This window comes from Mugil cephalus, chromosome 9 (genome assembly GCF_022458985.1).
Source record: "Mugil cephalus isolate CIBA_MC_2020 chromosome 9, CIBA_Mcephalus_1.1, whole genome shotgun sequence".
NCBI lineage: Eukaryota > Metazoa > Chordata > Actinopteri > Mugiliformes > Mugilidae > Mugil > Mugil cephalus.
In genome coordinates this window covers 3,449,964-3,477,149 of record NC_061778.1, presented here as the reverse complement: position 1 = coordinate 3,477,149, position 27,186 = coordinate 3,449,964, and the positions used below count along the sequence as shown (strand labels likewise).

The 27,186-nt window shown below is 42.7% G+C and overlaps 1 protein-coding gene across 2 annotated transcripts in view; it reads left to right on the top strand.

Moving 5' to 3' along the window:
- The window catches only part of LOC125013496 (RNA-binding protein Nova-1-like), a 38,979-nt gene that overhangs the window by 1,583 nt on the left and 10,210 nt on the right, over positions 1-27,186 (top strand). Inside the window, exons 2-3 of one of the 2 annotated variants that reach the window (XM_047594226.1) lie at positions 1,771-1,839; positions 16,806-16,949. In XM_047594226.1, coding sequence (XP_047450182.1) covers positions 1,771-1,839; positions 16,806-16,949 — 213 coding nt within the window. Of the gene's footprint in view, positions 1-1,770; positions 1,840-16,805; positions 20,348-27,186 lie in introns of those variants that run through there. The other variant, XM_047594225.1, reaches the window with a different exon arrangement.

Genomic DNA, 27,186 nt, shown 5'->3' with positions numbered 1-27,186 from the left:
CCTGCAGGTAGGAGGGAGTTTTTTTTCCCCCTCTCACTAAATCGTCACAGATGATGTTTCTTCATGATTCTCTGGTTTGATGAAATATGGATATGTCACCATGGTAATCACCATATTTGGTTTTTGTTTACATGCTGTCATGCGCCAAGCATTCCCATCACCCGGCATTACAACCATCAGTAGCCTCTCCTGGCCATGCACCCCATCATGGACATATGGACATACAATACTCCTTTAAATGTGTCAACTCACACGACACCGAGGTGCAAAGCAGCGAAAGACATGGTCAACATTTAACATACCTTTAAACGACCTAATTAGGAGCCAACCCTGTAGTTCAGGCTGTTAAATCTGACTGTCCCTGTGAGCGTGTAGTGATTTGATCGGCTCACTGTTACACCGTATGCGACTGGAAGTCGTATGCAGCTGTTTCATGTCGAAGTATTCAGTGTTTTTCTTCAACGTTATGTTCACCGGGGCCAAACACACTACTACAAAATTAATAATTAAGCACTTTTAATGTGTTTCATGTCACCGTGTTCACAGTGTTTAGTAATACTGGCCGGGTGAAATATCAGAAATTCATATCAATAAAATATTAATATGCAGAAATAAAGTGAATCTTATTTTGCAGCAGGTTTTGTTGCAGGTTATTACAGAGCAACTTCGGCCTAATTGGCTTTTTTTTTTTTTAATTTGTCTCGTGACACTTTTCGGATGATGCATTTGTGTGTTGTTTACTTGCTATGACTCAAAAATAATATCACGCAGATCCATAGAGCGCCCTGTCCCTTTCAGAGCACGGTGACAGGTGGCCCGATTCAAAATAAAAACTAGTGTTTGGTGGCAGTTTCTCAGAGTCGTGAGGATCAGTGAGTGTTTTTATTTGTACCCAAAGAGCAGGACAGTCATTTTTAACAGCTTCTTTAGGCCCCACCGGTACCAGTCCAGTTAGGAGGGGTGAGCTGCAGGTTAACCAGCGGCGTTTAACTGCAGATCAATGCAGCACTCGGAGCATTAAAGGCTCCTCCTCGCTGTATATAAAAACCCAAAGCGCCCCCACCACCACTACCAACACCAACACCCCCGGGGGACCTTCCTCCCGCCTGCGTAGCAGCCAGGCAGCCTGTCCATTTAGACAAATGAAAAGGTTGGAATGATGAGGATGAGGAGCTCAGCCGGCCAGACTTTTACTCAGGCAGAGAGGCACTGCTGCCGGGTCCACGCTCCCCTCCCCTCCCCTCGGCCGGCGGCAGCATCAGGCTGATGGTCGGATAAGATTTGGTCGAAAATGAAGTCGCTCACAAACGAACACACACTTCACCCCAGCCCCTTAAGATAAGCAACAAAGAGGAGTCAGAGCTTGGCTGCAGGGCTTTTGTGACGATCCTATTCTGTTTATTATTTGTATTTTTTGTTGCAGTTATTTGAGAATCTGGTCTTGATGATCTTTAATATGACTCATATTTACAGCTTGAACTATTTGGATGACGATGTTGTAATTATCTTAAGTAGCAATTTTATTTTACTAATAATAAGATTCAGCAACTGTTTTTTATTATTTCTGGCCCTAGATGCAGAAGAAACATTTACTCAAAAAGACAGTTTCTTTCCGACGTGTTTTTGTATTTATATTTTTTAAGCTGCACTCAGGCTGCAGTTTTAAAGTTCGAGGTCAAAGTGCTGCTTAGAGATCATAATTATGGTTGTGTCTCTGTATGATTAGCTTACACCACACACTCCCCACCCCTGTGCTTCCTCTCTCTGTAGTGGCCTTCCTGCAGCCCCTTTTTGAAACTGAAGGCATTGTATTCCCTCACCAAGAAACTGAGACTCATGGTAAGACGGACTTTGATTTTGATCTTCTACTTGTTTTTATAATCTTTATTGTAACATATATACATATATATATTTTTTTTTTAAATGCAGAACTGATTCAACAGTTATAACATATAACTTGATGTGGTGTTAAAGGCCAAATTCTGCAGAGTTGAATCTAAATTTTAGGTCCTTTTGTTTTAAAAAAAGAAAAAGAGCTGGCCTGACATTTAAATAGGATTAACATTTAACAATATCATATTCTCATGACTCAAGATGTTGCATGCTGATATTCTTTATATTGTATGTTACCAGCTCCATAACATCCATTGTCATGCTTTTTATACAAATTCAGTGTTTCTTTTGTCATGGTGCCTGACATTACTGCACAGACGAGTCCCGATGACCTCTGACCTCACGCTAGCCATGCCATCGAGACATTTGGGTTTCTGACTGCTGCTGTATTGTTGAAATGTTCACTCACTGTTCCTAACGTGTGCTATATGATGGCTACAGTATGCACCGTGCAGCTGCTGCTGGGGTAAAGGTCTCTCAACAGCAGCTGCCGTTTTAATCTATTTCCCATTTTTAACAGGACGATCGAAACTTAACATGCGCAGAAGGCTTTTAAATCTGAAAAGTTTATCTTATCGTTAAATTCCCAAAAAATTCAGTCGTTTCTTTTTATGCTGTTTAATTTTATATATCCAACAGCTGCAGCTTAGCTTAGCCAAGCGTTTTCCATTCATGTCAATCAGATGTGCCGCGTGAATGATTCAGATCTTCATTCAAAGATGAGACGGAAGACGGACTTTTCCACTGAGCGTCCGGAGGGTTCGCGTCCAAGTGTGTGTGTTTGTGTTTGTGTGTGTGTGTGTGTGGAGAAAATGGCAAGCGACGTTATAGAGAACGAGCCGGTCAGCTGTCAGACAGTAGATACGGGACAACATGGGAGCGCTGCAGCCCCGCAGGTCATAAATCACAGCCACGTCTCATAAAAAGCTGAAGGTCTTAAAGACGGAAAGATCAATGAGTGGCTGCAGTAGCTGCTGTTCACGGCCCCCGCCACCCACCCACCCCCACAACCCACTCCCCCGTCATCTAATCCACCAGTCCAAACCCATTCTTATCAGTGCGCCTCCCCTGCCCCTCACCCAGCCTCCCGACCGGCCAGGCTTCCCCTCGCTATTAAAGGAATCTCCCCTCTCATCGTGTACACATCCGATCAGAGGCGTCTAATGAGCTCATTGTTAATAATTGATTCGCTTTCACATGTTTAAACTTTGATTATTTTCAAGGTCAGGCTTCATCACGAGGGACGTGGCGAGTAACGACGTCAGGGTCCAGAATATTTGGACTTTCTCTATATTTGAACCGTGACCACAGTTAAAATAGGAACTCCCTCAGAGGATATTCATTTCTGGGAACTCATCGTATATGACAACAACATGATAAAATGTCATTGTAGACCTTCTGAATCTACAAAGAGTTCACGCCCTCGACTTCAGTGCTTTTCCTGTTATCAAGCAGCCAGAATGAATGGGGCTATTTAAAGCTATTTAACTGGAAATAAATCGTTAAATCACTTTATTAGTGAAGAACAATAAGAGCCGAGATGCACGGTTAAAACAGGGCTGCAGTATTTATGACCAACACAGGTTATAAGGTTAATGCATTTATATTTACATTTAATTTTTTAGCTTTTTTTTTTTTTTTTGGAAAAACTAAAAACATGCATTTGCAATTTTGCATTTTTATCAAACACGCGAATTCATCTCAGGTTGCACAAATGGCATCCAGACCACAGTCTCCGGATTGATTTGTTTAGCGTACTGTATATAACCGGTCCTCCAATACCCCGGCAGCAGCGGCCTTTCAGCCTAATAGAAGTGACTCAGATTCGGCCCGTTGAAAACAAATGCAGCTTTCAGGGAAAAAACCTGCTTGTATAAGCCATTAAGAAGTCTTATGTAAGCACAAACAAAATAAATTGGATGTGGTTTTTTTATTTTTTTTATTTTTTCTACTCTTCTCTTTTTTCGATATTTATGTAGGTGGTCAGGAAAGGAACATGTGAGTGCGGCGCCTACAGGTTTAACAAGCACTGAGAGAAGTTTGCACTGACCTGAGCGTGCAGACATTTTTAACCGTCTCATCACTTTATGTCAGAAGCTCTTCTTTATTATGTATCCCTTCTCTCCTGCCTATAAGATATAATACATTCATTTAGCAAATGGAAGGACTGGCAAGTCGGTGTAGGGAAGGAGGCGAGGAGGGAGGGAGGGAGGGAGGGGGGAGCCTTGAAATGCCCTTGCCAAGCGACATTAGGTGACTAGACTAGCAAACAGCAGAAGAGTTTCTCTGTGCGTGTGTGTTGTGCAGCTCGCTTAGTGTTTTATGTCTGACATTAGTGGTTAAAAGCTGAGAGGAAGTTTAATAAGAAAGAGCAGCATAAATGCAGTTTAACGTGAAGCCACTCCGGCCGAACGAGACCTTTGATGGTATTGATCCCTGCGTTTTCTGGCCGTGCGTCTTTTCCTTTACGAAACTAGGCTCAACAGCCCCCACATCGATCACCTGTCCTGTTTCCGGATGACGCCTCACATTTGGCTTCGAACGCTCGGAGACAGACGGAGACTTTGGTCCTTAAACGTGGCTGAAGCTGCAACAGGAAGAAGTTCTCGTTTTTAAGTTCAGTTATTAGAAGTGTTGAGACGTTTCCCCGCATCACGGGGAGTTGATGTTTGTGGAACTAAAAGTGAGGGAAGCTCACCCCCCCCCCCGTGCTTCAGCCTCGGTGTCTCGCAGAACATGGCGCTCTCGTCTGCGACACGCCTGTTTTGTTCACTTGTGAGGCTGAGCGCTCCTCGCCTGCTCCCTCTTTCCTCTCTCCTCCTTTCATTCTTTCCATCTTCCTCTCCTCCTCATCCATACTAATCATGCTCTACTTCAAACCATCACGACCGGCACTCTTCTCCTCCTCCTCCTCCTCCTCCTCTTGTCCTCCCATCATTTCGCCCCCCTCCCCTCTCCGTTTCATCAATCGCAGGCTGCCATTGACGACGCTCGCTCGGCAACTGTTTCCGAGGCTGTCAATCGATTCGCAGCCGCCATCGGCAGGAATCTGCCACCAGTAGCTGCATCCCTCCTCCTCCTCCTCCTCCTCCTTCTCCACTCTTTCCTCTTTTTTTTTTTTTTTAAGCCACTGCGTCAAAATAAAAAAAAAAAAAGAAGCCATTGTACAGGGTGGGGTGAAGGCGCTGAGAGGTGGTAATATTCCCACAAAGGGAGGCTTGTGATTGGTGGAGCGAGACGTCGGTCACAGCTAGCTGGTCGCTGATAGGTGAGGAGAGCGGGGCGGCGATAAATATGGATGAGGGAGCGATGAAAAGGGCCGACGTGGGGAGGACGACTGGAAAGGGCCCCCTCCTCCGAAATAGCCTTGGTCCGAGAACAATACTGACCGATTTTCACACACACACACACACAGAGGAGGCAGAGAAAGAAGGCGTCTGCTTCAGTTATCTTTGTTAGCATAGCCACCGTGACTGCTGTGATTTCTACGCAGACGCCACGATGACAGTGAGCGTTTCAGCAAGGAGCCGTACGATTGGTTCTCCCCTGAACCTCCATTCAAACCGAATTCCTGCAGCAGGATGTTGTTCTTCAGACACGTCTCACGCAGTTGAATATGTGATAAATACGTGAAGGAATTTGTGTCTTTCTCTATAGTCGTCTGTTCTTTTTCTGTTCGATATCTCGCCAAATGTTGCAGCCGTATTTTATTTTATTTATTTTTTTACAATTCCATCATTTATTTTTGCTGCAAGTTATTTTCAAATAAAAGGTGCAGCCTATTATTTTTCTTTATGAAGAGGAAGAGTTGGGGATCGCTTTAAATTAAGATGTTTTCCATTTTTCTGAGAGACAGCTGCTCAAAGAAAAATTAATTCCTGTCTATCGGTACGTTTTTTTTTTAAGGACATCCTCATTGTGAGTGAGTCAATAACCGGGATATTTATTTGCTCCTCTTCTCGTGTTTGATCATTAACAGATTCAGGTGAATTTTAATGACCTTAAAGCCGCTGCTCAATCAAATCATCTCAAATTTGGACGTTCTTCCGCTCTCTGAAATCTACATCGGATGAGTAAAAGATGAATTCCGGTGCTGAAGATGCAGAGTAAAACCATAAACATAGGGAGAGTTCCTCCTTCCTAACGTCCCTCTGCAAAGCTCTCTGTTCGCGAGTGACGACGGCCATCTTTCAGAACCAAGACAGCTGGTCAGAGCCTCACTGCAGGAGAGCTTTACATGTGAGTGTGTGTGTGTGCATGAATGCTACCTTCCAACAAAGGAGAAGAGAACCGGAGGGGGGTGTGTTAGACAAAGCCTAACCCCCCCTAAACTCTCCCTGCTTAGGGGAGATGAATATTTTCCAAGTCCCCAGAGCTCAGAGCCTCCATACCAGAGCCCCCTTTCATCAGCCAAGGCAGCCTGTGTTCACAGTGCTACGCTTAAGACCCCCTCCACCGCTACCACCACCACCACCACCACCCCCTCTCATGTGGGACTCATATTTACATTTGACCCACATTAAGTATGTGTCGTTAGGTTTTCAGAGGTTATATAGATATTTAACTGGAATTAATACTCATATTTGCACAGTAAGTCATTAAATCTAAAATGCTACCACCATTTTTATTTGTGGTCGTGATGGTGACTTATATGAAGGTGCAGCAGGCAGAAACACGATTAAAGTCCACCATCCGGTCCCAAACTGGATGTAGATCAGTGTTGTTTACACTTATGTTTAGTCGCTGTATTCTTTTGGTTTAGGTTTTAGAAAATCTCATGTCTGGGTCATCTCTTTAAATGAGCTGTGCAGGAACAAAAGACGCAGCAGATCGAGCTACGTCATAGGTCTGAGGTTTGAGACCAGGCGCTGGTTATGATCTGAGAAAATCCTGCCAGAACTTCTGAGGACTGAGGTTTGGTGACACCAATAAATTCAGTTAAAGAGTTAAAGCCTTTCAAATAACCTCTGGCAAAGCAGAATATTATTATTGTTAACTCGCCAGTGAGGTTGCCAGCAGTGCAGTCTAATACCCAGCTTTCTACCATATATGATCTTGTAGAATGAAGCACTGTCTACCTCTGTCCTCTGGCCTGAGCCTAACCCTCTTTTCTGCCCTTTAAATTTCATAAAACGACACTCAGAATATGTTTTTCTGTCTAAAACCGTTCAAACCAAAGGGGCAACTTTACGTGCGTTGGTCGAACGGGGACAACGGCAGAACACGAGAGAGGATTTGTGTTTCTCCAGCCTTTCCTGCCCCGCCTCTGCAGACCCGTGGACACCAGATCCCCGGGATTTGAGCCCCCAATCCCCCAGCCTGGAGAGCCTATTCTGGGCCTGGCGGGGTCTGCGGGGACCTTAGCAACAGATTGGACTGTTTACCCATCCAGTTATATTGTGGTGGAGAAAGATTTATTATTTATCATAAACAACCTCCATGCCTCCAGATCCCCCCTCCCTGCTCCCCACTGCCCCCCTGACGAACAGAAGGACACGGTTTTTGCACAGTTTGTTCAACTGGTTCCTCTTTTGGAGGTTGCATCTAAACACGAGGGTCTCCGGACGCATGCAGACCGCTCTGTAACTCCAGCGCAGTCGCTCGCTGGCTCCCTTCGTGACTGACTTTCAGGGAGTGGTGTATTGGCCACATTCTCATTACATCACGCAGTTGCACATATTTTTTGTCAAATCCTTTTGGCATGTAAAGGAAATGTGTGTACTTCCTGTGTGTGTTATGACCGCAGGGTGTGTGTGTGTGTGAGAGAGACACTTTTCAGAGGGAAAACAAAGACCCTCATCACAGCAACCAGTAGGGAACCCTGTACTTACTCAGCTGCAGACGCATGAAACAACACAACCTTCCCCGTTTTATAGCAGCCGCTGGTTTGAAGAGGGAGCCCCTCAATTTTCCACCTCACATATTCAATTTCTTTATTTGCTTGAAACTGTTTGTCAGCGTGCGCGTGTGTTTGTGGTCTGTGTTTTGGGATGGTTGTGGTCTGATACGTGCAGTGGAAGTGGAAGTTTTAGAGCACTGTGGGACAGACATGGCATAACATATTCATTTATACACTTTATCTTTTAGACTTAAAGTCTTTTTACTTCCTGGTTCATTTTCAGCAACGTTTGTATCTCTGAACCTCCTCGGTTCCTCGATGTGTTTCATTTTTATTGATCCAAATCGATCGATTGAATTTCAACACCAGGTTTCTGTGTCTGGATTCCAGTTGTTTCTTCTAATGCAGCGATCAGCAGATATCTGTAAAAAAATATAAAATATATCTCTGACTGCTTTTCAAATCTGTTGGTTCAGTAATCTCTTCCCCCTCTTTTGAAATTAATTTTATAATTTAGACGGTATTAAAGCCTGTGATTCAAACTAATGCTGCTAATCTCCATGTTCAACTGTCACATGGAGACTTTGCTTGTTGTGGCGTCACGTGCATAACCTCTATATCACGCTATTTTTGTTTTTCATGCATAGTCACGTGTTCACAACATTTTCTACTGGTTCAGAGAGGAATTAATGCAACAGAGTGACTAAGGATGGACTATTTTACTGTCATTATGAGTAAATATTGTAGAATAATCCCACACTAGTAGTAAAACAGATTTGCATGGGTCCGTGTTATCGCTGCAACTTTAGCCTGACGACACTTGCAAAAAAAAGTTGTTTTTTTTTGGGTTGACATTGGAGTTTTCAAAAACACAACCAACACGGCATCTTTTTTGGCTTCATCTTTGTCTTCAGGATCTTCTCGTCTTAATTTTTGGACCTTTCCATCTTCACCACGCCTCGCAGTGACACAGTCACACCATGCGTGTTAAGAAGAATTGAATTTGAAAATGGTCGTGAGGATGAGTGTCGGGCCCATGGAAAGGAATTAAACTCCGCTTTCATGGTTTTATGATAACATGAACCTGAAGCCTCGTCGTTTCACCAGCTTATACAGTATTCAGGGTCAGACGACTGTAGATAAAATGATTGTTGACTCCAGCTACTTAAACGCTATAAGTGAATAAGTTAACTGTAATCAAAGCAATGTGAGGCTCATTCGAGTTTTTTTCTGTTCGGCTAAGATGGGAAACTCCTGACAGAAAGCCACAACCAGAACTAATTTTCCATTATGAATGGGCCGAGCTGTCGGTTTATGACATTAAGGTTGTTACCGTTTCCTAAAGGGCATCCCACAAAATAACCCACTCCGCACCATGACAGATAAAACAGTAGGAAATAATCAGTAACAATCACTGCTGCTGTAATTATGGAGCTTTTCTTGTTCTTATTTGGACTGAAAGTTTACATGCTCATTACGCTGTCAGCGTGACGGAGCCGCTGCACATGTGGGAGCTTTTGGATCTTCGATGAGTCTTCATATCAGAAAGTGCAGAAGATGGTAGCAGAGAACAATGAGCCTGACATTGTGCTGAGGCATCGGATTTTCTTCTGCTGTTAACAGCCTTAATTGTTTCACTGTCTGTGTTACTTTAAAATTTTCCCAGATGTCTCAACAAACAAACAAACCAAAAAAAAAAAACTTTTGCCAGAACTTTTCAGAAGAATAAATAATTTCTGGTGACCTGGAGACATTTAGCTGCCCACGAGGAGTCTTTCCCCAGCACTTTTTAATTTGCTGAACTGTGAGAGGGAATAACGCGTGGGTGAGCGATGCGTGACCTTTATTGGATTTTGAGGATAGCGTTGACACCGACAGGTCAGACATGACTAGCGGAGCCCCGAGCTGCTCATTATGCTTGGATGGATTGGCACGGCGGAGTCTCACCTGCACCCGTGTGATGTTGAACTAGAAGGCAGGGGTGCCGTATAATTACACATAATTAGGATTTGAATCTGTGACATGTAGATAAATGAGGTTTGGCTTTTAGCAGAATTACAACCAATCTTCTCGGGCTGGGATGACACCAGTAACACGAGACGGCTCATAATTTGCAGTTGACCAAACAGGCTCCACTTAAAAACAAAAAAGTGTGATTTAGTTTTATTTGCTTCTAAGAATTATATTTAAAGTGTCAAAATGATTCCACCGTGTCCTTTTTAGAAAACGTGTTTGCACCAAAGTGCTTCATAAAGTGCAAATTGGGTCAAAACAATGCAGAGCTCAGAGTCACTCAGTATGTTTACATGCATGTGAATAAAAACCAGACAAATTATCGCCTTAGTCTGACTTTAACTGGACGACTTAAGTGCATGTGAACACGTTACTCCGACTAAAATCAGAGTTCTCATTATCCGATTAAGACATCCAGATAATGAGATTGGAAATATACGCCTCAATCAGACTTGAACTAGACAACACATGTGTGCATGATCCACAACCGCTGTGTTGGCATATGACCCAGGAACAAAAACATCCAAGAAAGCCAGTCACAGAAGAAGAAGGTAAACAGAGCCAGTAAATGAACCACCATAGGGTTAGCTTCCTGTGCACCAGAAATAACGCACACATTACGTACGAGATTACGAAATCTGAACTATTATTTATTATTTGGTTTGAAATGGTGGTCTGACACGACACTTAACGACACTTCTTTATTATATGATATAATAGGTCAACCCGAAAGGGGGCCGTATCAACCTGCTGAAAAGACACCTATCGCCACCTAGTGTGGTGGAGGAGGACATGTTCCCGTCAGTTATTCAATTTTCTCCATTGCATGTAAACTGGGACAAGGACCACATTCAGAAAGTCGAATTTTGAGCATAGCTTGATTAAGCTGTGCATGCAAACGCATTGAGTGATGTTTTGTAGACACACAAGAGACTTTTTAATGTCACACAATAATAGACAGTTTAGACTTTCGCGTTAAATTGATGCCAAAACGACGGTGGAATGCAGACTCTGTGCAGACCTTAGCTGTAGCTTAGGTAGCTGATGTGCACCTTCCCAGACTGCAAGAGCTGTGACTCTTGGTTGTAGCGTGTTTCTGCTTTAATATTTCCGACCGCTTCTCCATCTCCAGCAATTTTCAAATTGATTGTTTTGGATCAATAAAGATGGAGCACGTTGAGGAAAGTTTAACTAATGAGGTTTGGAGATACACAACATTTGTACGACTCTAAAGTTTCAGCCGCAAAATGAATCCTCCTGGCAAAAAGGACACAGCGTTTCGGCGCAAACTAGTATAAATGGTTACTGACGCCAGGTAAACTCTGTGCGTAGGTTACGCTGCCTGTGTCCCACTGTATCATGAAGGAGCCTTAGGAGCTATGACTTTGAAACCAGGAAGATCTATCACTTTTTAAGCTTTTTAAGCCCACTCTTCCATCTCTGAGGCTGTTTTTTTTTTCTTCGTGTAAATAAAACAGAACCAGCTGATTAAAGTTGAGGAATGTTGATAAAACTTGGCCGTAATCGGTGCCATTCAGCGTGTACGCGGTGTGGGAGGAAGAGGCAGATAGCGCAACACAAGCTTTTTTTTTTTTTTTAATTTCTTTTTTTTTTTTTTTTGGTTCATGTTTATGAAAATTGAGTTATGTCAAAGCTGCTAGAGGCTTGATTCCAAAGTGTAATTCAATCTGTGTTGCATAACCCTGTTAACAAACTCAACGCCGTAACTCTCAACAGGCTCGAGTTCATGTTGTTAATTTGGGATAGTGCTATTTTACAACTGCACGGCACATAAACCGTGATAAAATACTCTTCATATGAGCAATCAGGACATAAAACTTTTAAATCTGTGTTTCTCAGCAGGACTCACAGGTTCACGGGAGGTTTATGTTTTTGTATTTTAGATTTCTTGCATTGCATTTATACACAAATACCTTTTATTTAATGCTCGCCATGGCAACGTGCAAGTGTTACCATGCAACAGACACAAGTGATGAACATGAGTCACTCATTACATCCTCTCATATACATGATGAGTCATGTTGCCAAGGTGTGTAGGCTTGTTTATGAGACGTCGGAAACGATCTGTTTGCGGAGGAGGTGTTTCTGGAGTGTGCGATCGGGATGCTTTTGTATTTGTGTGTGTGTGCGCGCGCGCGTTTCGTATTTACCAATTCCCCTGCCTTATTAATACGGGCTGGTTATAATTAGCTAGCCTATATCTAAAGCAGGTCAGTCCAAGGCTCCGTACTCAAAGTGGGTCACTGCAGCAAGGAGAGGAGAGGAGAGGAGAAAATGGGAGGTGCATAGGAACGGGAGGAAGGGAGACAAGCCGGGAGGAAACATGAGGAAAGAAAAGAAAAAGGGATGGGAGGAAGGTATGGAGGAGAGAATAAAAGACAGTTTCAGGACAGGATCATGTGATGTTTTTTGTTTTTTTTCTCGAGCTCAAAGACAAAGTGGTGCTGTGAGCGTCACTAAAATCAGAGACGGCAAGAACTCAATCTGCACAATAAGCATTGCATCACTGTTGTTGCTATTTGCAGCTCATTACTGACGGGTTGCGGGAGGTGAGACCGAGGAGAAGATGTAAACAGGGATGTGTGGAAAGTTTGAAAAAATAAAACAGGAAACAACTAATACAGATCAGATAATACTGTTCAAATAAAATCCAGAGTAAAAATCTAATTAGTGTTTAGTTTAGTTTAGTTTAGTAATAGTATTCCAGCGTGTTTTCGTCTCATCTGAACAGGTTTGAACTCATTTAGAAGTGGCTCTGCTTGTGACACGTTTAAATGTGGAGCAAAAGCTTTGTTTAGCCCAGGGAGACATGAAGGGAATAAGAAGCAGATGGACAGCAGACAGACGAATGGACAGTAGGATGCTGAGGAGGAAGAGGAGCGAAGGTTCAGATGAAGATCACAACCGTTTTAGCTTTGTTTCGTAAGGGAGGGTCATTTTTATTGAGTCACAATTAGAAGAAAAAAAACATCTTGCTAATGCACGTCCGAGAATTCAGATTAACAGAAGCTTTTAACAAAGAGGGGCTGCACCTTATCGGCCAAAAATTAAAAAAAGGTAGATAGACGGCGGTTAAGTCACTTTTTCTCCAGAGCACTTTGTGTTTCATCACTAGAAGCCGAGCCGAGGAAGGTCAGGGGGGTGTCAGGTTTCCTGTCTGTTTGCTCGTGCTTTGACTTGGCCGAACACTCGGGGATGAGAACAGAGCCCCACCAGTAAACACCACATCTCCTTCAGATAGACACGGGTTTGAGAAAAACAAAAACGAGAAAACGAGGTTAATGGGTATTTTTTATTTTTTTTTTATTAACCGAAAGAAACTGAATCCCATTGTGGAAAATGAACGATTAGCGTGAACCACAAGGTTTGGGGTGCACTGTCAATATTTTTTTGCAGACACTGTCGGAAAAATTAGTTCGGTGCAAAAATGATGAACCACGCGGGCTGTTCCCCATCAATAAAACCAAACCACTGCTCATTAGAGCTTACATACTGTACATACTGCTGGAGTCGTCTCGCCATCATCCGCGATTTATTTTTTTATTTTTTTTGCGAATTTCCCAGAGTGAACACGTTACATATTCAGACGTGAAGTCTGCAACTGGGTCACGGCTACAGTCATTCCGCAATCGTGTAACAGTATTGAGTAACACACTTTCTGAGTTGTAAATGATTATCTGGTCAACGTACAAATCATAGATATGACTGGAAGGCTCTGGAATATGTCTGACTTGGCAGTTAATAAAACAAAAAAATAAGTCAAGTCCGTGTCTTTTTTTTTTTCTTTTTTTTTCTTTTTTTTGAGCGCCACATGGCCGACAGCATCCACTCACTTTGAGTTATCTCTGCTGTGGATCCCATGTGGCCCTAGTGTGGAATTACCCACACAGTCGTGAGAAGAGGTCGAGTCTAATCATCTGAAATAAGTGAAAACACCTGTGTGGGTGCAACACGGGTGTTAGAATCATTAGTTTGAGATTACGTAATATCACCGGTGATGTTGAAGGAAAGTTTTTTTTTTTGTTTTTTTTGTTTTTTTTCTCTCAGGCACTATTGATATTTCTATTTTGTGCAATGACTGTACTCGTGGAGCTGCAGAGATCTGATCATTGAGAACGACACCGACCTCCTGTGTAGGTGTGCAGCAGGTCCTTCTACTAATTAAATGTGTTTCTAGGGAGGTGTCACAAACACCTCCGTGTTTTCGGTTTCGGGGATTTAATGGAGTTAGAGCCATTAAAAGGCGTTTAATAAGAGGCCGCGTAGCTGAATGGGGTCATAAATCTTCCATCTGGTTCCACGTCGTCTCTGCTTTACCTGCGTTCGTGTTTTTTCGTGACTTTATCGTCTTCGGCCCGTTCACCTGGGTAACAGACGGGAGAACAGCGGCGCTCACAAAGAGCCGCGGCCTTGTGAGAAAGTGTGTCCCCCGAAACAATAATCCTATTTTAATCTGCCTCCTGGGGTCCTGTGTCCTGGATTATCACAAATGAAGAATGCAGCCGGGGAGGGGAGAGGGAAGCTGAGAGATAAAACTTCAAAACCGTGTCAGACTCTATGGACAGAGCAGTGCAGATGTTATTAGATTCATGATCCCATAAAGACTAATAAAATGCTTTTTATTGGAATTATTGCTCATTTAAAAATGTTTTCGAGCATGAAGGGGGGAGATTATCGATTTCTTTAGTAGAAAATCAATTCTTTTTATTTTAATGTTGTTTATTTTTGAAGATCCAATTGTTTTTAATTATGGAGGCTCTTAAAAATAGAAAAGTAGATTTATAAAACAAGCGAAGACTTTAACGATTCAGTAAAAAGTCAGTACGACACACTCACATAAACATAAAAATTAGTTGTTTGTTCCCCCGGTACAACTGTGGTAAATTATCATCCTGCTGGATAATACTGGCTGCAATAAAATAAAACTGAAGGACAAATTCTGAAGCTTAAATACAAAATAAAAAACATGAACCGATTTTAAAAACTGAATACATTTATCCCAAAATGTCAGGCTATAGAAGTCATTCAACACACACCTGTAACTGTGTCTGCTTTTAATTCACATGCAAATCCACCATTTCTCTGACAATGGGACGCCACTGGAGGTTTTTGTTGAAGTGTGTTTTCACCTGCAGAGTGTGATCATTTTACCAGGATGGTTTGTGATGCTCCTGAATTTATTACATCGAATATGAGGTTGTCGTTATTATTATTATTGCTGTTATTGCTATAATATTATTAGTAGTCGTGGTAGTAGCATTGAGAGCAACAAATTCCATCAGAAATGATAAAGTTTGAGTATAAAGTGCAATTTTTCAATGAAAATCTCTACTATCCCTAATTTGTCCATTGTTTTACTAAGACAACACAAAACACAACACATGGACCCAGGACTAATTAGCAGTAATAAGAAATTTATTTTTTTCCCCCAAAGAATAGTTCATTTAATGTAAATATTCTCCTAATTTACCCTCCAACTAAAATGAGTTTCTCACCCCTGAGTTAAAAGCTTCAGTCTGGAGGTTTTATAGTAGTTGGCTCTAACTATGAGAGGACTACAGCTCAGCCTCAATATCGAGTCTTTGTCGACGTAACCGGAAAAAATCAAAAATCCAAAAGATTTCTGCACACTTGAATTTGTGCAGTGGTTCCACTTCATTGTTTTGATATTTGAGCTTTTGTCGGAGCATGAACCGTTGCACGAATCCAAGTGTGCAGAAATCTTTTGGACAGTAGTCGGCTCTGACTTTTTATTCTCTACCAACAAAACACAGCTCCTCAATTCATGTTCAAACACCTGTTTTCTTTAAAGGATTAATGGAGTATTCTGATGTTATTATCGGCTCATTTAAATTACAGGTCTTGTTGTAGTACAGAAAGTAGAGATACAGTTTACAAAGAGCTCTGGCACCAGATACTGGTGTTTGCTGAAACAGGAGGAAACCAAAGAATGCCACTTGTATCTGTCTGAAAAACAAGAAAGGAGAGAAGAATGAAGTGAGGAGAAAATAGAACCTGGCTCTGACTCTTAAAGTTGACATTTTAGCAGCTTTAAAGGACAAATGTTTGCTTCTTTCTGTTTCACAGCCACCTCCTTTCCATCCTTCAGATAAGACAAATGTATATTTTGTGACTTCCTTTAGCTGAGGTCAGAGCTGGAAACAGATCTTCTTTTCATATCCTCACATTTTATCCCTCGGTGCAGGTGCAGCTCCATGTTAGCAGGATAAATGGCCCTAAATAATGAAATATTGTGATGTGAACGCTTCTGCTTTGCGTTTGTTTATCTGCACATGTTAATCAGTGTGTGTGTGTGTGTGTGTGTGTGTGTGTGTCATGGCAGGCATGTGGTGTAATGCGTTCACAAGGCGTCACATCCACAAGCATCGTTTGAATCTGATTAGCTTTAATAACGAAACCGACGCGCAGCATATTCCTCGGCTCCCGTCGCGCCAAGACGAGGACCAGATTCCTCCGGCCCCGCACTGAAATTAGATCAGACCAATCTGGAGAGAGTGTTTAGGGGCTGGCGTAAATGGACGGCGGAGAATGGCGGGAGGAGGAGGGATGTGGGGGGGCAGGAAATCATCAGATTATGGAAATAATTGGTTGTCAAGGATAACAGTCATCATTTGATGTGATTGGGTGGATTCACGCGGCTTTGGGAAGTCGTTCGGTCGGTCGGGAGACGGAAGAGAAAGACAAATTATTCTGCTGTGGTTTAGTGATGCAGCGCCGGCTCGCAGCTGTTCTGTCAGAATGTGATACACTGACGAACACTTTCCAGTTCACACATGTTCGAACAAGACGATCAAACTTCTCATTTATTTTTAGGCTTTACTCGCCCTAAGACACTTTGGAAAATAGCTTCAGCTGCAAAACTAACATTCAAACAAAAGTCCGACTGATAATAATGCATACTGTAGCTTCTCTAATCATTTTCTTTTTCAGCTTTTTTCTTTTTGTAATAAAAAAAATAAAACATGATTCGCAGTAGCTCCCTGTTTCTGACTTCCTGTTTCCTGTTTCCCTGCTGCAGAGGAAGGCGAGTACTTCCTGAAGGTTTTGATTCCTAGCTATGCTGCGGGTTCAATCATCGGGAAGGGAGGTCAGACCATCGTCCAGCTGCAGAAAGAGACTGGAGCCACCATCAAACTGTCCAAATCCAAAGACTTCTACCCCGGTAAGACACGCAGCCTCTGCTACGGATGCATGGATGGATGCATGGATGGATGCATGGATGGATGCATGGATGGATGGATGTTGGGTTTTAGGGAATGAAAGGAAAGTTTACTTGCACGCTGTTTTTCTTTTTTTAGGCGTATTACACACAAGATAAGTTGCAAGATGCGAAGAAGCACAAAACTTAAAAAAGGAAATATATCAGAATTTGTGGCTTAGTAATTCAAGACCGACTGAGCAGTAAACAATAAGATTGATGGATAACAGATGGATAGAGAAGCAGGGTTATGCATAACAGTTGATGAATAGGAAAAGTAAAGGATGGATTTCTCCATTCGCCCTCATAAGGAAGTGAAGGATAAAGTGTGTGTGTGAGAGAGAGATGAATAAATGGATCAGTACAAAGTGTAGTGTGCCATTAAGGAGTCATTTCATTATCTCCGTCTTCATCCAATCAATTTTTCATAATGTTAAAACACAAACTCACACAGACACACAGTGTATTTACACACAGTAATGAGCTGCTGGAGTCTGACTGCTGAGAGAAGGTTCCCACAGATGAGAACAGCTGACATGCTGCTGGTGGTTTTGCTCCGACATTAATAATCAGAGTCCTGATCGATGCTGTGAAATGGATTTAAGGATTTCTACAGGTTGTCTCTTTTTGCGCGTGTGTGTGTGTGGACTTAAGTTGGCGTTGTCTGAGTTTTGGAGTCGATGGGGCCTTGACTGGGTTTACTTTGCATCCCCTACCAACACACAAACATACAAACAAACACGCAGTCCACCAGAGATCGGGATTATAGGATCAGGGATGAAATTGTATTCGTCTTAATACTGCCCTGACGCGACATGTGACTGTTGCAGGGAGGAGGGGGAGTGTGTGTGTTGTGTGTGCATGCTTGTGCTGACCTGCTGTGAGTTGAAGGTTTTGGTTGTTGGTTTGATCTCTGCTGTAGCATGCGCGTTCGCTCATGTAAGTGGTGCAAATGCAACCCAGTCTGCAATAAAATATGCTCATATTCCGTATCCTCGTGGCAGCCAAGAAGTTGTGGACATGACTACAAGTAAAACTGCTGGCGAGGTCGGGGGAAGGCTGTTGGTTTGGTTAAGCACTGAAAAACATCCAAGGCGTCCCATCTTACGCCTCGGGGCTCCGCCAAGACCACAATCTGTCTTTAACCTCAACCAAGAGCAGAGATTCCTAACAAAGCCCCAAAGCGTTATTTATGTTTCAGTTGTCAAGAGCAGACACCGTTGGAAAAACATATTAAATACACCGACAGTGAAGGTTCTGCAGGTTGCACGGCCATTTTTTTACCACACATGAAGATAAATGAACGCGATGAAATATAAGCATGCATTCGTCTTTTTGTGGCTTGACTCCTTCTCAGCCTCAAACCACGTGGGAAAACAGGGTTGGGATTTAAGTGCCTTCATATGCCTTCACTTGAGCTCTAAGTGCCCAGTTGCAGGTTGGCTGGTAGCAGAGTGGGATGAAGCATATTCAAATGAACCACAACTACTGCTACTAAGATGCAGCCTTTTCTCTGCGAAATAAAATTAAAAACACGCAGGTTCCCTGTAAGAATTAAAATAAGCTTGAGTCACATGCCCACACTGAAACAAGACATCTGCCATCCCTGGTGCTCAGTGCTCCCACCTAAAGTTAAAGACCCAGAGATTTCCCAGTGTTGTCGTTGCTCCTGCAGAGTCTGTGATGTAATCGCGGCCCCGGAGCCAATCACAGCATGAGCCTTCTCCGGAGACTACTCAGACACACATCGCTTGAGTTGCTTTTAAAGAAATGTTGTTATTAAGAGGCTTCCGCGTGAATTATTGTTGGTTTCTGTTTTCAGTGGGATAAACAGACCGGCTGGTGCTCGGATAAAACATTTTAAAGCGAGAATATGAGGAGAATGTTTGCGCAGTGAAGTCACATTTCCCATGTTTGACCCGCTTACATTTCCAAAGAGCACGCTGGTTAAATAAAGTTCAAGCAAGTTTAAAGAACGAAGCTCGTAATCGAAAAAGCAACAATCAGAACTTTGTCACAAACTGTGAGGCTTGTCCAGATTAAATGAAACTGTTAAATGAGCGTGCATCATTGCAAAGCTTTTTTTTCTGCAAAAGGAAAATAGGGGCTCAATTTTTATCCTGGTGTGTTTTTACATTCAGTTACATGAAACATATAGTTCTTTTTATAAACCATTCTGTGCTTTTTCCTCCTACTTTAAACTCCACTCTGGTTTCCAAGTGTTTATTTGGTTTGAAATTCAGCTCTCATTCTTGTTGTGGTGATGTGTGTGTGTGTGATAATGTGTGGATCAGTTCAGCGTCGGGGTCGGCAAACAAGCCGCCGTTGTTTGACATCGGCACACGACACTCCCGAAAGCTCTGCCAGCGAGAACAGATGCAAGGTGCAGGAGCCTTGGAGATGCACACAGACGCACTGTATACACGCATCATGTATACGGCGCTAAGTACTGCCAACATCTATGGTTCAAAAAAAATAAATAAATAATGAAAAAAGCACGTAAATCTGAAAAAAAAAAATAGTGGTGCACAAACATGTATAAATGTATATACAAGGACACGGTCTCTAATCTCCTGGGGCAAAGCCAAGGACGGCTGAGGAGAAAGAGGGGAGGAAGGGAGACAAGTGGAAGAAAGAGTGTGAGGGTTGTGTGGGGCTCAGTCTGGAGGGGAGGACAGAAGGAGCTGTGTGTGTGCGCGCGAGCACGCACCCTTCCTCTGGGCTGAAGGGGGCATCTGTATGCAAATGAGACACGGTTCTTCCTGGGTGACAAATCAAAAGGCCCACCTGCTGCAAGGCCCCTCTGTGTGTGTCTGTGTGTGTGTGTGTGTGTCAGTCTAATGAACAGAGTTGAGAGTTACTGCTGTGTCTTGGCCAGAACATCTCATTCCTCTTCTTTCACTCCTCAGAAAACACACACAAACATACAGACACACACACACACACACACTAGGAAAAACTATTATTGCAGCCTCCCTGTTCTGCTCAAATATTAACTTCCTGTATATTACGTCTTTATATTGAAGCGAGTGAAGACTGGGTGCCTTGTGCAGTTGTCTGTTGCTCTAGAAGATGACTGGCTCTTGTGTATGCGTAGACACTAGGGGTAGAAAAACACAGTAGAAAGTGATGCTTTGCACCAAGAAATCTATATTCTTGACCTGCATTCATACAAAAGAAGCAAGTTTGAACTGAAGCTTGAACACGGGTGTCGGCCGTAGCCTACGCGAACACCATAAACAGCATCTGTCACTACGTTTACATGCACAGCTTAATCGAGCTATGCCCGAAATTCAACTTTCTGCATGCGGTCCTTGTCTGAGTTTACATGCAACAGAGAAAATCGAATAACTGACGGGAACATGTCCTCCTCCTCCACACTAGGTGGTGATATGTGTCTTGTCAGCGGGTTAATACGGCCCCCTTTCCGGTCGACCTATGACGTCATACAATAAACAAGAGTCATTCATGCAGCAGACCGGCATTTCAAACAACAACCAGAGGGATAATAGCTTAGCTTTTTTTAATATCGTAGCGCTATCCCTCAGGTGGTTCTTCTGCCAGCTCTGTTTCTTCTTCTTTTTCTGCGACCGGCTTTCTTGGATGTTTTTGTTATATGTGGAGCATGCGCACATGCATTGTTTAGTTAAAGTTACCTTAAGGCATATACATGCAATCACATTATCTAGGTATCTTACCTGAGAAAGGAGAACTTCGATTTTAGTCAGAGTAACATGTTTACGTGCACCTAAGTTGTCGAGTTAGAGCTGGATTAATATATAAATTAGTTTTTTTTTTCACGTGCATGTCACTAATCTGTGGCTCTAGCTCATTAGCCTCTCAGCTCTGCCGTAAATTCTGTCTGTCACATGGTGCGTTCACTGACATCAAGGACAAAAAAATACACTCTACAACCACAGCAACAATGCCAACCAATGACAACGTCAGTACTGTACGCTGCAGATATGTTTGGCCTATATAAATCTGCACCGTCAATAGCATTTAATAGTGTTGTAAGACAGGATAATGTTGCCATGTAAAAAAAGAAAAAAAAAGAAAAAGAAATAGTTGAAAAAAAAAGAATGGTCTGCACTGTTCCTCTGTTGACGCCTTTTCAGATGAGTGTGTAATACAGTAGTACTTTTGTTATATTTCAGGTTTGACTAAAATATTCTGCATATCACGGTAGAAAAGGCTTCATCTTAGGTGAAGTATTTCCACACACTTGATGAACTGCTTCTGGTTTGTTGCTCTAACCGACTGGGCTCCTCACCTGTCTTCTAAGGAGGCGTCCATGCTGTCAGGGTTAAAGCATCATAGCACAGCCCCAAGCAGACACGTGGCAAATAAAAGTAATGATAAAATAGTAATAAAATAATAAGTTAATGCTGCTGATGCAGCCCGGTGTAATGACAGAATAAAAATAAGATTTTAAAATGTTGCTCATTTGCTGCATGGAGCCAAAGTAAAATGAGATCCAGCGGAGGAGAATAAATATGAGATCACCACTTAAAATAAAGTACCTCTGGCTCTAACAGAGACTCTTTATCAACGTAATAATAATAAAAAAAAAAACTGTATTTGGCAGCATCTACGGTACAGAGAGTACAAGGAGGCATTTCAAGTTTCCAAATTAGAACTGCTGAAAGATAAGTTTAAGATAAAAAAAAAATGTTACAGTAAATGTATAATACAGTTAATATTATGTCTAACGTCATAATTGCTCCCTGGGGGGAAATTTAGAAATTTTCAGCAACGAAGGGGACGAGAACAGACGCAGCGCAGAGACGAAAGAAAAGCACAACGTGAGGCTTAAAATAGAAAATCTGACGAGACGGCGGCAAACGACAAAACAGGATGTAAACAACAGGAACTACGGAGACGTGACGGAGGTTTAGATTAGGAGTGCGGATCCTTACGTTACATGGATGGAAACCAGAAATGAATCTGAAACACATGACCTTGTCTTACCCTGTTCTCCTTCCCTCATCCTACATTCCCTCACTCACTTATCACACCCTCCATCCTCTTCCCCTTTTCCACCGCCTCCTTCTTTCACTCCCTTCTTCCCTTTGCTTCGTCTCTTGCATCAATCACCCCACCCTCCTCCTCCTCCTCCTCCTCTTCCTCCTCCTCCTCCTCCGTGCTTCCTCTTCCCCCTCCTTCCCTCCGTCTCTCTCCCTTCATCCCATCTGGAGAATAGTGCGGCGGTAGCAGCACTTAAGCCGATGACCAATTAGCAAGGAGCAGCAGTACAGAGGGACGAGACAGGCCACCATTCATCCTCACACACACACACACACACAGCGCTGTGCGACCCACCATTCACTATCATGGCACAATAGATTTATTACATAGCCATACAGTAGAAGGCAGAGCCGCTTCCAAATATAGCTTCTCTCCGTCTCGCTCCCTCCTTTGATGCGTTTCTCTCTCGCTCTTGAAAACAGAAGGACATAACAATGTTTTATAGCGGCACTGAGGTAGTGGAATGCAAAACAACTACACACACACACACACACACACACAGAAAAAAAATCTTTAAATTTACATAAAAGGAAAAGTTTACTGGGACACTAAATAACGGTGCAATGAAACATGAAACAGTGTCAGCTCAAATAAATTCTGCATTATTTCCATACCTGCTCATTTATACATCATAAATTATTCAGGAAAAACAAAAAACAAAAAAAACACTGAGCTGAATTGCTTTAACAGACTGAACTGAGACTCACTCATCAGCTGATTAACTAGCCGTATTAATTTCTTGTAACAACACATGCTGGTGTGTGGTTAAGTCATTTTCACTGAGGTAATGTTGCAGGGTGAACCTTTACTCCACTTTCATTTCTCCTAAATCCTAATTATGTTTTAATCACCCGCAGGTTGTCTGCAGATCCTTTTTTTTTATGTTTAAATAGCTCAAGCCGGGGTTTCTGATGATCATAAATATGAACCGGGTACCAGCTTCTCTAAAGTCCTGCTTTAGTTGTTAAATTACTCTAAGTCTCCATTGATTTTGCGTTAAATGGGTCTTGAACCGTATTAAATATGGGTTCGTTAATGTGACTAGTTCCAACCATCCATTATCTTTTTACTGCTTACCATGTAGAGGTTAGCGGGGGAGCTGGAGCATAGCTCTGCAGATATCGATCGAGGGCTGAGGTGGGGGTGAGGGGGGGGTGACCCTGTTCAGGTCTATCGCTCCCAATCATGCCTCCAGTCAAGTCAGAGTCACCAGTTAACCCACCGTGCATGTCTTTGGATTGTAGATGGAAGCTGGAGGAAACCAGGAGCAAACTCCAGCGATGGCCAGCAGCTGTGAACGTTAGTGTTGTGAGGTGACAGTGCGTCACCGTGCAGCTCTTACTTCTTTTGAAAGTTAAAAAAAACAAAAAAAAAACAGCAGTATCTAATATTTTTTTTACCGTTAGTTGAACTTGTGGATTTAGATTTGTGCAGCGAGTAAAGGTTAAAACTTTACTGCAGCTGCATTCTGATCAGTTTGTTCCGAGAACAAATACGAGCGCAGCCACTTCACATGAAATATTCATTCACGACACCTGTTTTATAATTAGAATCGACCTGATCCCCTCCTCCTCCTCCTCCTCCTCCTCCTTCGCCCCCGTCTCCTCTCCTCTCGTCCTCTTTCTCCTCCCTTTGCTGAGATATTGACGTGCGGCCCGACACAGAGACCAAACCATGAAGACAAAGTTAACGCTGGAAATGAGTTAGTATCGACGCAGTCGAAGTAACCTTCTGTCCTGTCGCAGTTTTGTGGCCGCGCTTCCGTTTCTGACGAGAGTTTTAAGAAACCAGAGTCTGAATCAACGACGTTACTCCGGGTCTGGTTTAGGGTTTAGGACGTAACACACAGAAAAAGGCCCCAAGTATCCACAAGGACAGAGTGTATCAAAACTGAAAAAAGAGGGTTCATTTACAAGGTAAAAATGAAAATATTTAAATCACAATTCAACAATTCTAACTAAAAAACAACCACAATGTTACCTGATAGGGGAAGAAACAAAACTCTTACCTGCCTCAACATATTAAAAAACAGGAGAAAATGAGTTAATAAAAAATGACACTTCACTCCTACTGCTTTTAAACAGAACATTAATCAAATCGAAAAGACACAATAAAGCAGCGAATGTGGTGGCCAGTTGTTTCTTCAGATTTTACTCTGGGACTGGATTTTTGTTTTGTCTAATATTAGTTATATAAGTTTAGTTTAGTTTAGTTTAGTTTGAGAACTGAGAACATTATCTGGAACCATAAAGCGGCAAATGACTTCATTCAAGAAAAAATATTGATCTGCGTTTACAAAAAAACAAAACAAAACAAAAAGAAGTCGATTTTGCGAAAATACAGATTCCGCTGCCAACACAAACCATTTCTGCAGATTTTTTCTGTGGAACACTGAAACATGCAGATCTTGCAGAGCTTCAAGGAACTGGAACCAACTCTGTTTCTCGACTCTGTTGCCAAAATCTCTGACCTCACTGGATGACAAGCTGCAAAAACATGCAGCAGAAGTGTCTGCTCGGAGACCATTTGTCTTCACCAGCTTCTCTGTAACACGAGCCGCAATCAAACCAAACCCAGATATGCGTCAAAAAGAAAACTTTCCCGTTCTGATTCCGAGCTCTGTGTGTGTGTGTGTGATAATAATATCAGTGTCTGTTTGAGCTTGTGTACCGTCCCAGAGCAGGACTCATTCCTGCAGCGGTGACTTCATTACCGCATTTAACCCACTTCAATGAGCCCGATCTACGCTGAATGCAATTGTTAATGAGACGCCTCAAAGGACGGCCACCACGTGTTTCAGATTTGAGTCGCGTTCGCACAACTGCAGAGTTGATTAGTTTCTCATTAGAAGCTGAGAAAAACAAAAAAAAACAAAAGCGGCACCGGCGAGTCACATGTTGAAGTAATAGAACCTGGTGGGCTGTTGGTTATTAGTCTGTCGTGCTCTGTTAATACAAAATACACGGAGATTCCAAATTCATAATCTGTTATGGCTGTCCACAAACTTTTGGCTGGGTTATTGTATGAAACGGATATCAAATTGTGCATTTTCCTCCACGATTCGTTCTCGTCTGTCTGTCCTCCGTCGCGGCCTGCCACCATTTTAGAGCTCTGCCTTTAATCCCGCACCGTGATTGCAGTTTTCAGTATTTAATATCGCTTGTGCACAAACTCGCAACCAGCATCTGTCGCAAGAGGCCGCATGAACTAAAATAACACCTGAGACACATGCGCACACACGCGCTGCGTCCAGCCTTTATCAACATTACTGATTCCGCCTCTCAAATCCTCTTACGTCGCTCTAAGCCCGCGGACCGGGAGATGGAAAAAAAAAAGAAAAAGAATAAATATTCCACATTACGCTCGCGCATATGCAGCCGTAATGACTTTCCTGTTTGTTAGCGATTTCCCCTCTTCATTAAGCAACTTATTCATTACAAACGTCTGCTGTTTATCAGTTATAACGAGATGATTTCCACTAAATTAGATTCCTACTTTGGATTCGTCTGAATTTGTCAGACGACCGCGGAGAATTGACGCCAGTTAAAGTGTCTGCAGTCTGTCTGAGCCGATCAGAGCTCAGACGAACTTTAAAGCCCTCACCGAGGCCGTGGGGATACTTTGTTAACAATGTCTGACCTAAATCACAAACCTAAATCCACGAGTGCAGATAAAACCGACGAACACTTTTGCATCGTGACCACGTAGATTCAGGAGGATGGTGCCAGTTTAACAGATAATTTGTAGAACACATGTTCCATTTCTAGAAAAATGCATGAAAATCCTGAAAAATATCATCACAATCTCCCAGTTCTCTCATGTACAAAATCGTAAAGACAGGCAACTGGACTTTTAGAGTTTCTTGAAATAGCTTCTTCAGTTGTAAAGGACCTGTGGAGAGTTGAGGTTTAAATAGGGACATCTGTGGGTGTAGCCCATTAAAAACCTGCCTGACAAGAGTCCCTGAGCGACTAGTGTCTGTTAACATCTTCTTCATTTATTTTCCAAAGCTCGAGCAACAAGACGTCTTAAACATGTAACCCTTTACTGTATCTGTAAGTTAAATAAATCAACAAGTCCTTGGCAAACTCTTACAAATGCATTAAAAGATTTCCCAGCCCGTCGCTGCAGAAGACGACACACCGGATTTACTAAATAAACTTTTTAAAAACCAGGGGTGGCTGCTGTATAACGGCTGAGCATAAGCTGTATGCACGGGAAATGATGTGGAAGTTGTGGAAGCAGTAATGAAATGCTGCCAGCGCCTCCTTTTAATGTTTGTTTGTGTGTGACGTCAGCCGGCAGGCAGACGGACTGAGTAATGCTCCTGTACCAGTCAGTGCCATGCGGGCTGACAAACAGACGATCATATCCCAGCATGCAGACAGAGTCAGACTGGAGCTGCAACACTTCCATCGCTCAAGACAGACTTCCATATGAGGCTTCCATATTTCTTTTTTTTTTTATAAAGTATTGCATTTTACATACGGACGTCAGCTGCAGCCGTTATCTGGTGCAGTGAATAGTTTCTGTTTCTAATATTTCTCTGATATGAGAACACGCTGCCAGTTAATCTCACACAGGATACAGCTTAATTAAAGACGTCAGATTTCTCTGTTTGCTGCAGGTCACCCAGACCTTTCCGTGCCTACTTTTCGAACCCGTGTTGGATTATGTGCAAGTTCTGAACGACAGCCTTCACATGACGAACCCCTTTTCATGTCAAACGGGCGCTCGGCTCGGGGGCACGGAGTCCGTGTAGTGGAAAAGGTCAAATTAAAAGTGGCGGAAGCTTGTTGCCTCCTCCTAAAGTGCCTCCCTGAGTGTGTTTCTGTGTTCGGGAGCTCCGTCGGGAGCTACACCCTGAACTCTTTGCAGAATGAACGTGAACTCATGCAGAATGTGACGCGGCGTTAATATCACACAGACACGCGGCTCCGACGACCTCCTCAAAGTCAGACTGCAGACTGTTGACTGAAAATAACCTACAAACACACAGCAAATGGACATTTTATTTTGGCTTCAGCTCCTTGTCAGACAGGTCGTCGTGTTCGCGTGTGCCGTTTGCAGCAGCATCAGAAATATCAGCTGAATCATCACCTCTGAAGTCAACGCATTCCAACAGTGATTCTCACTTAATTGCACAGGTGTTTGTTCTTTTATTGTGTCCAGC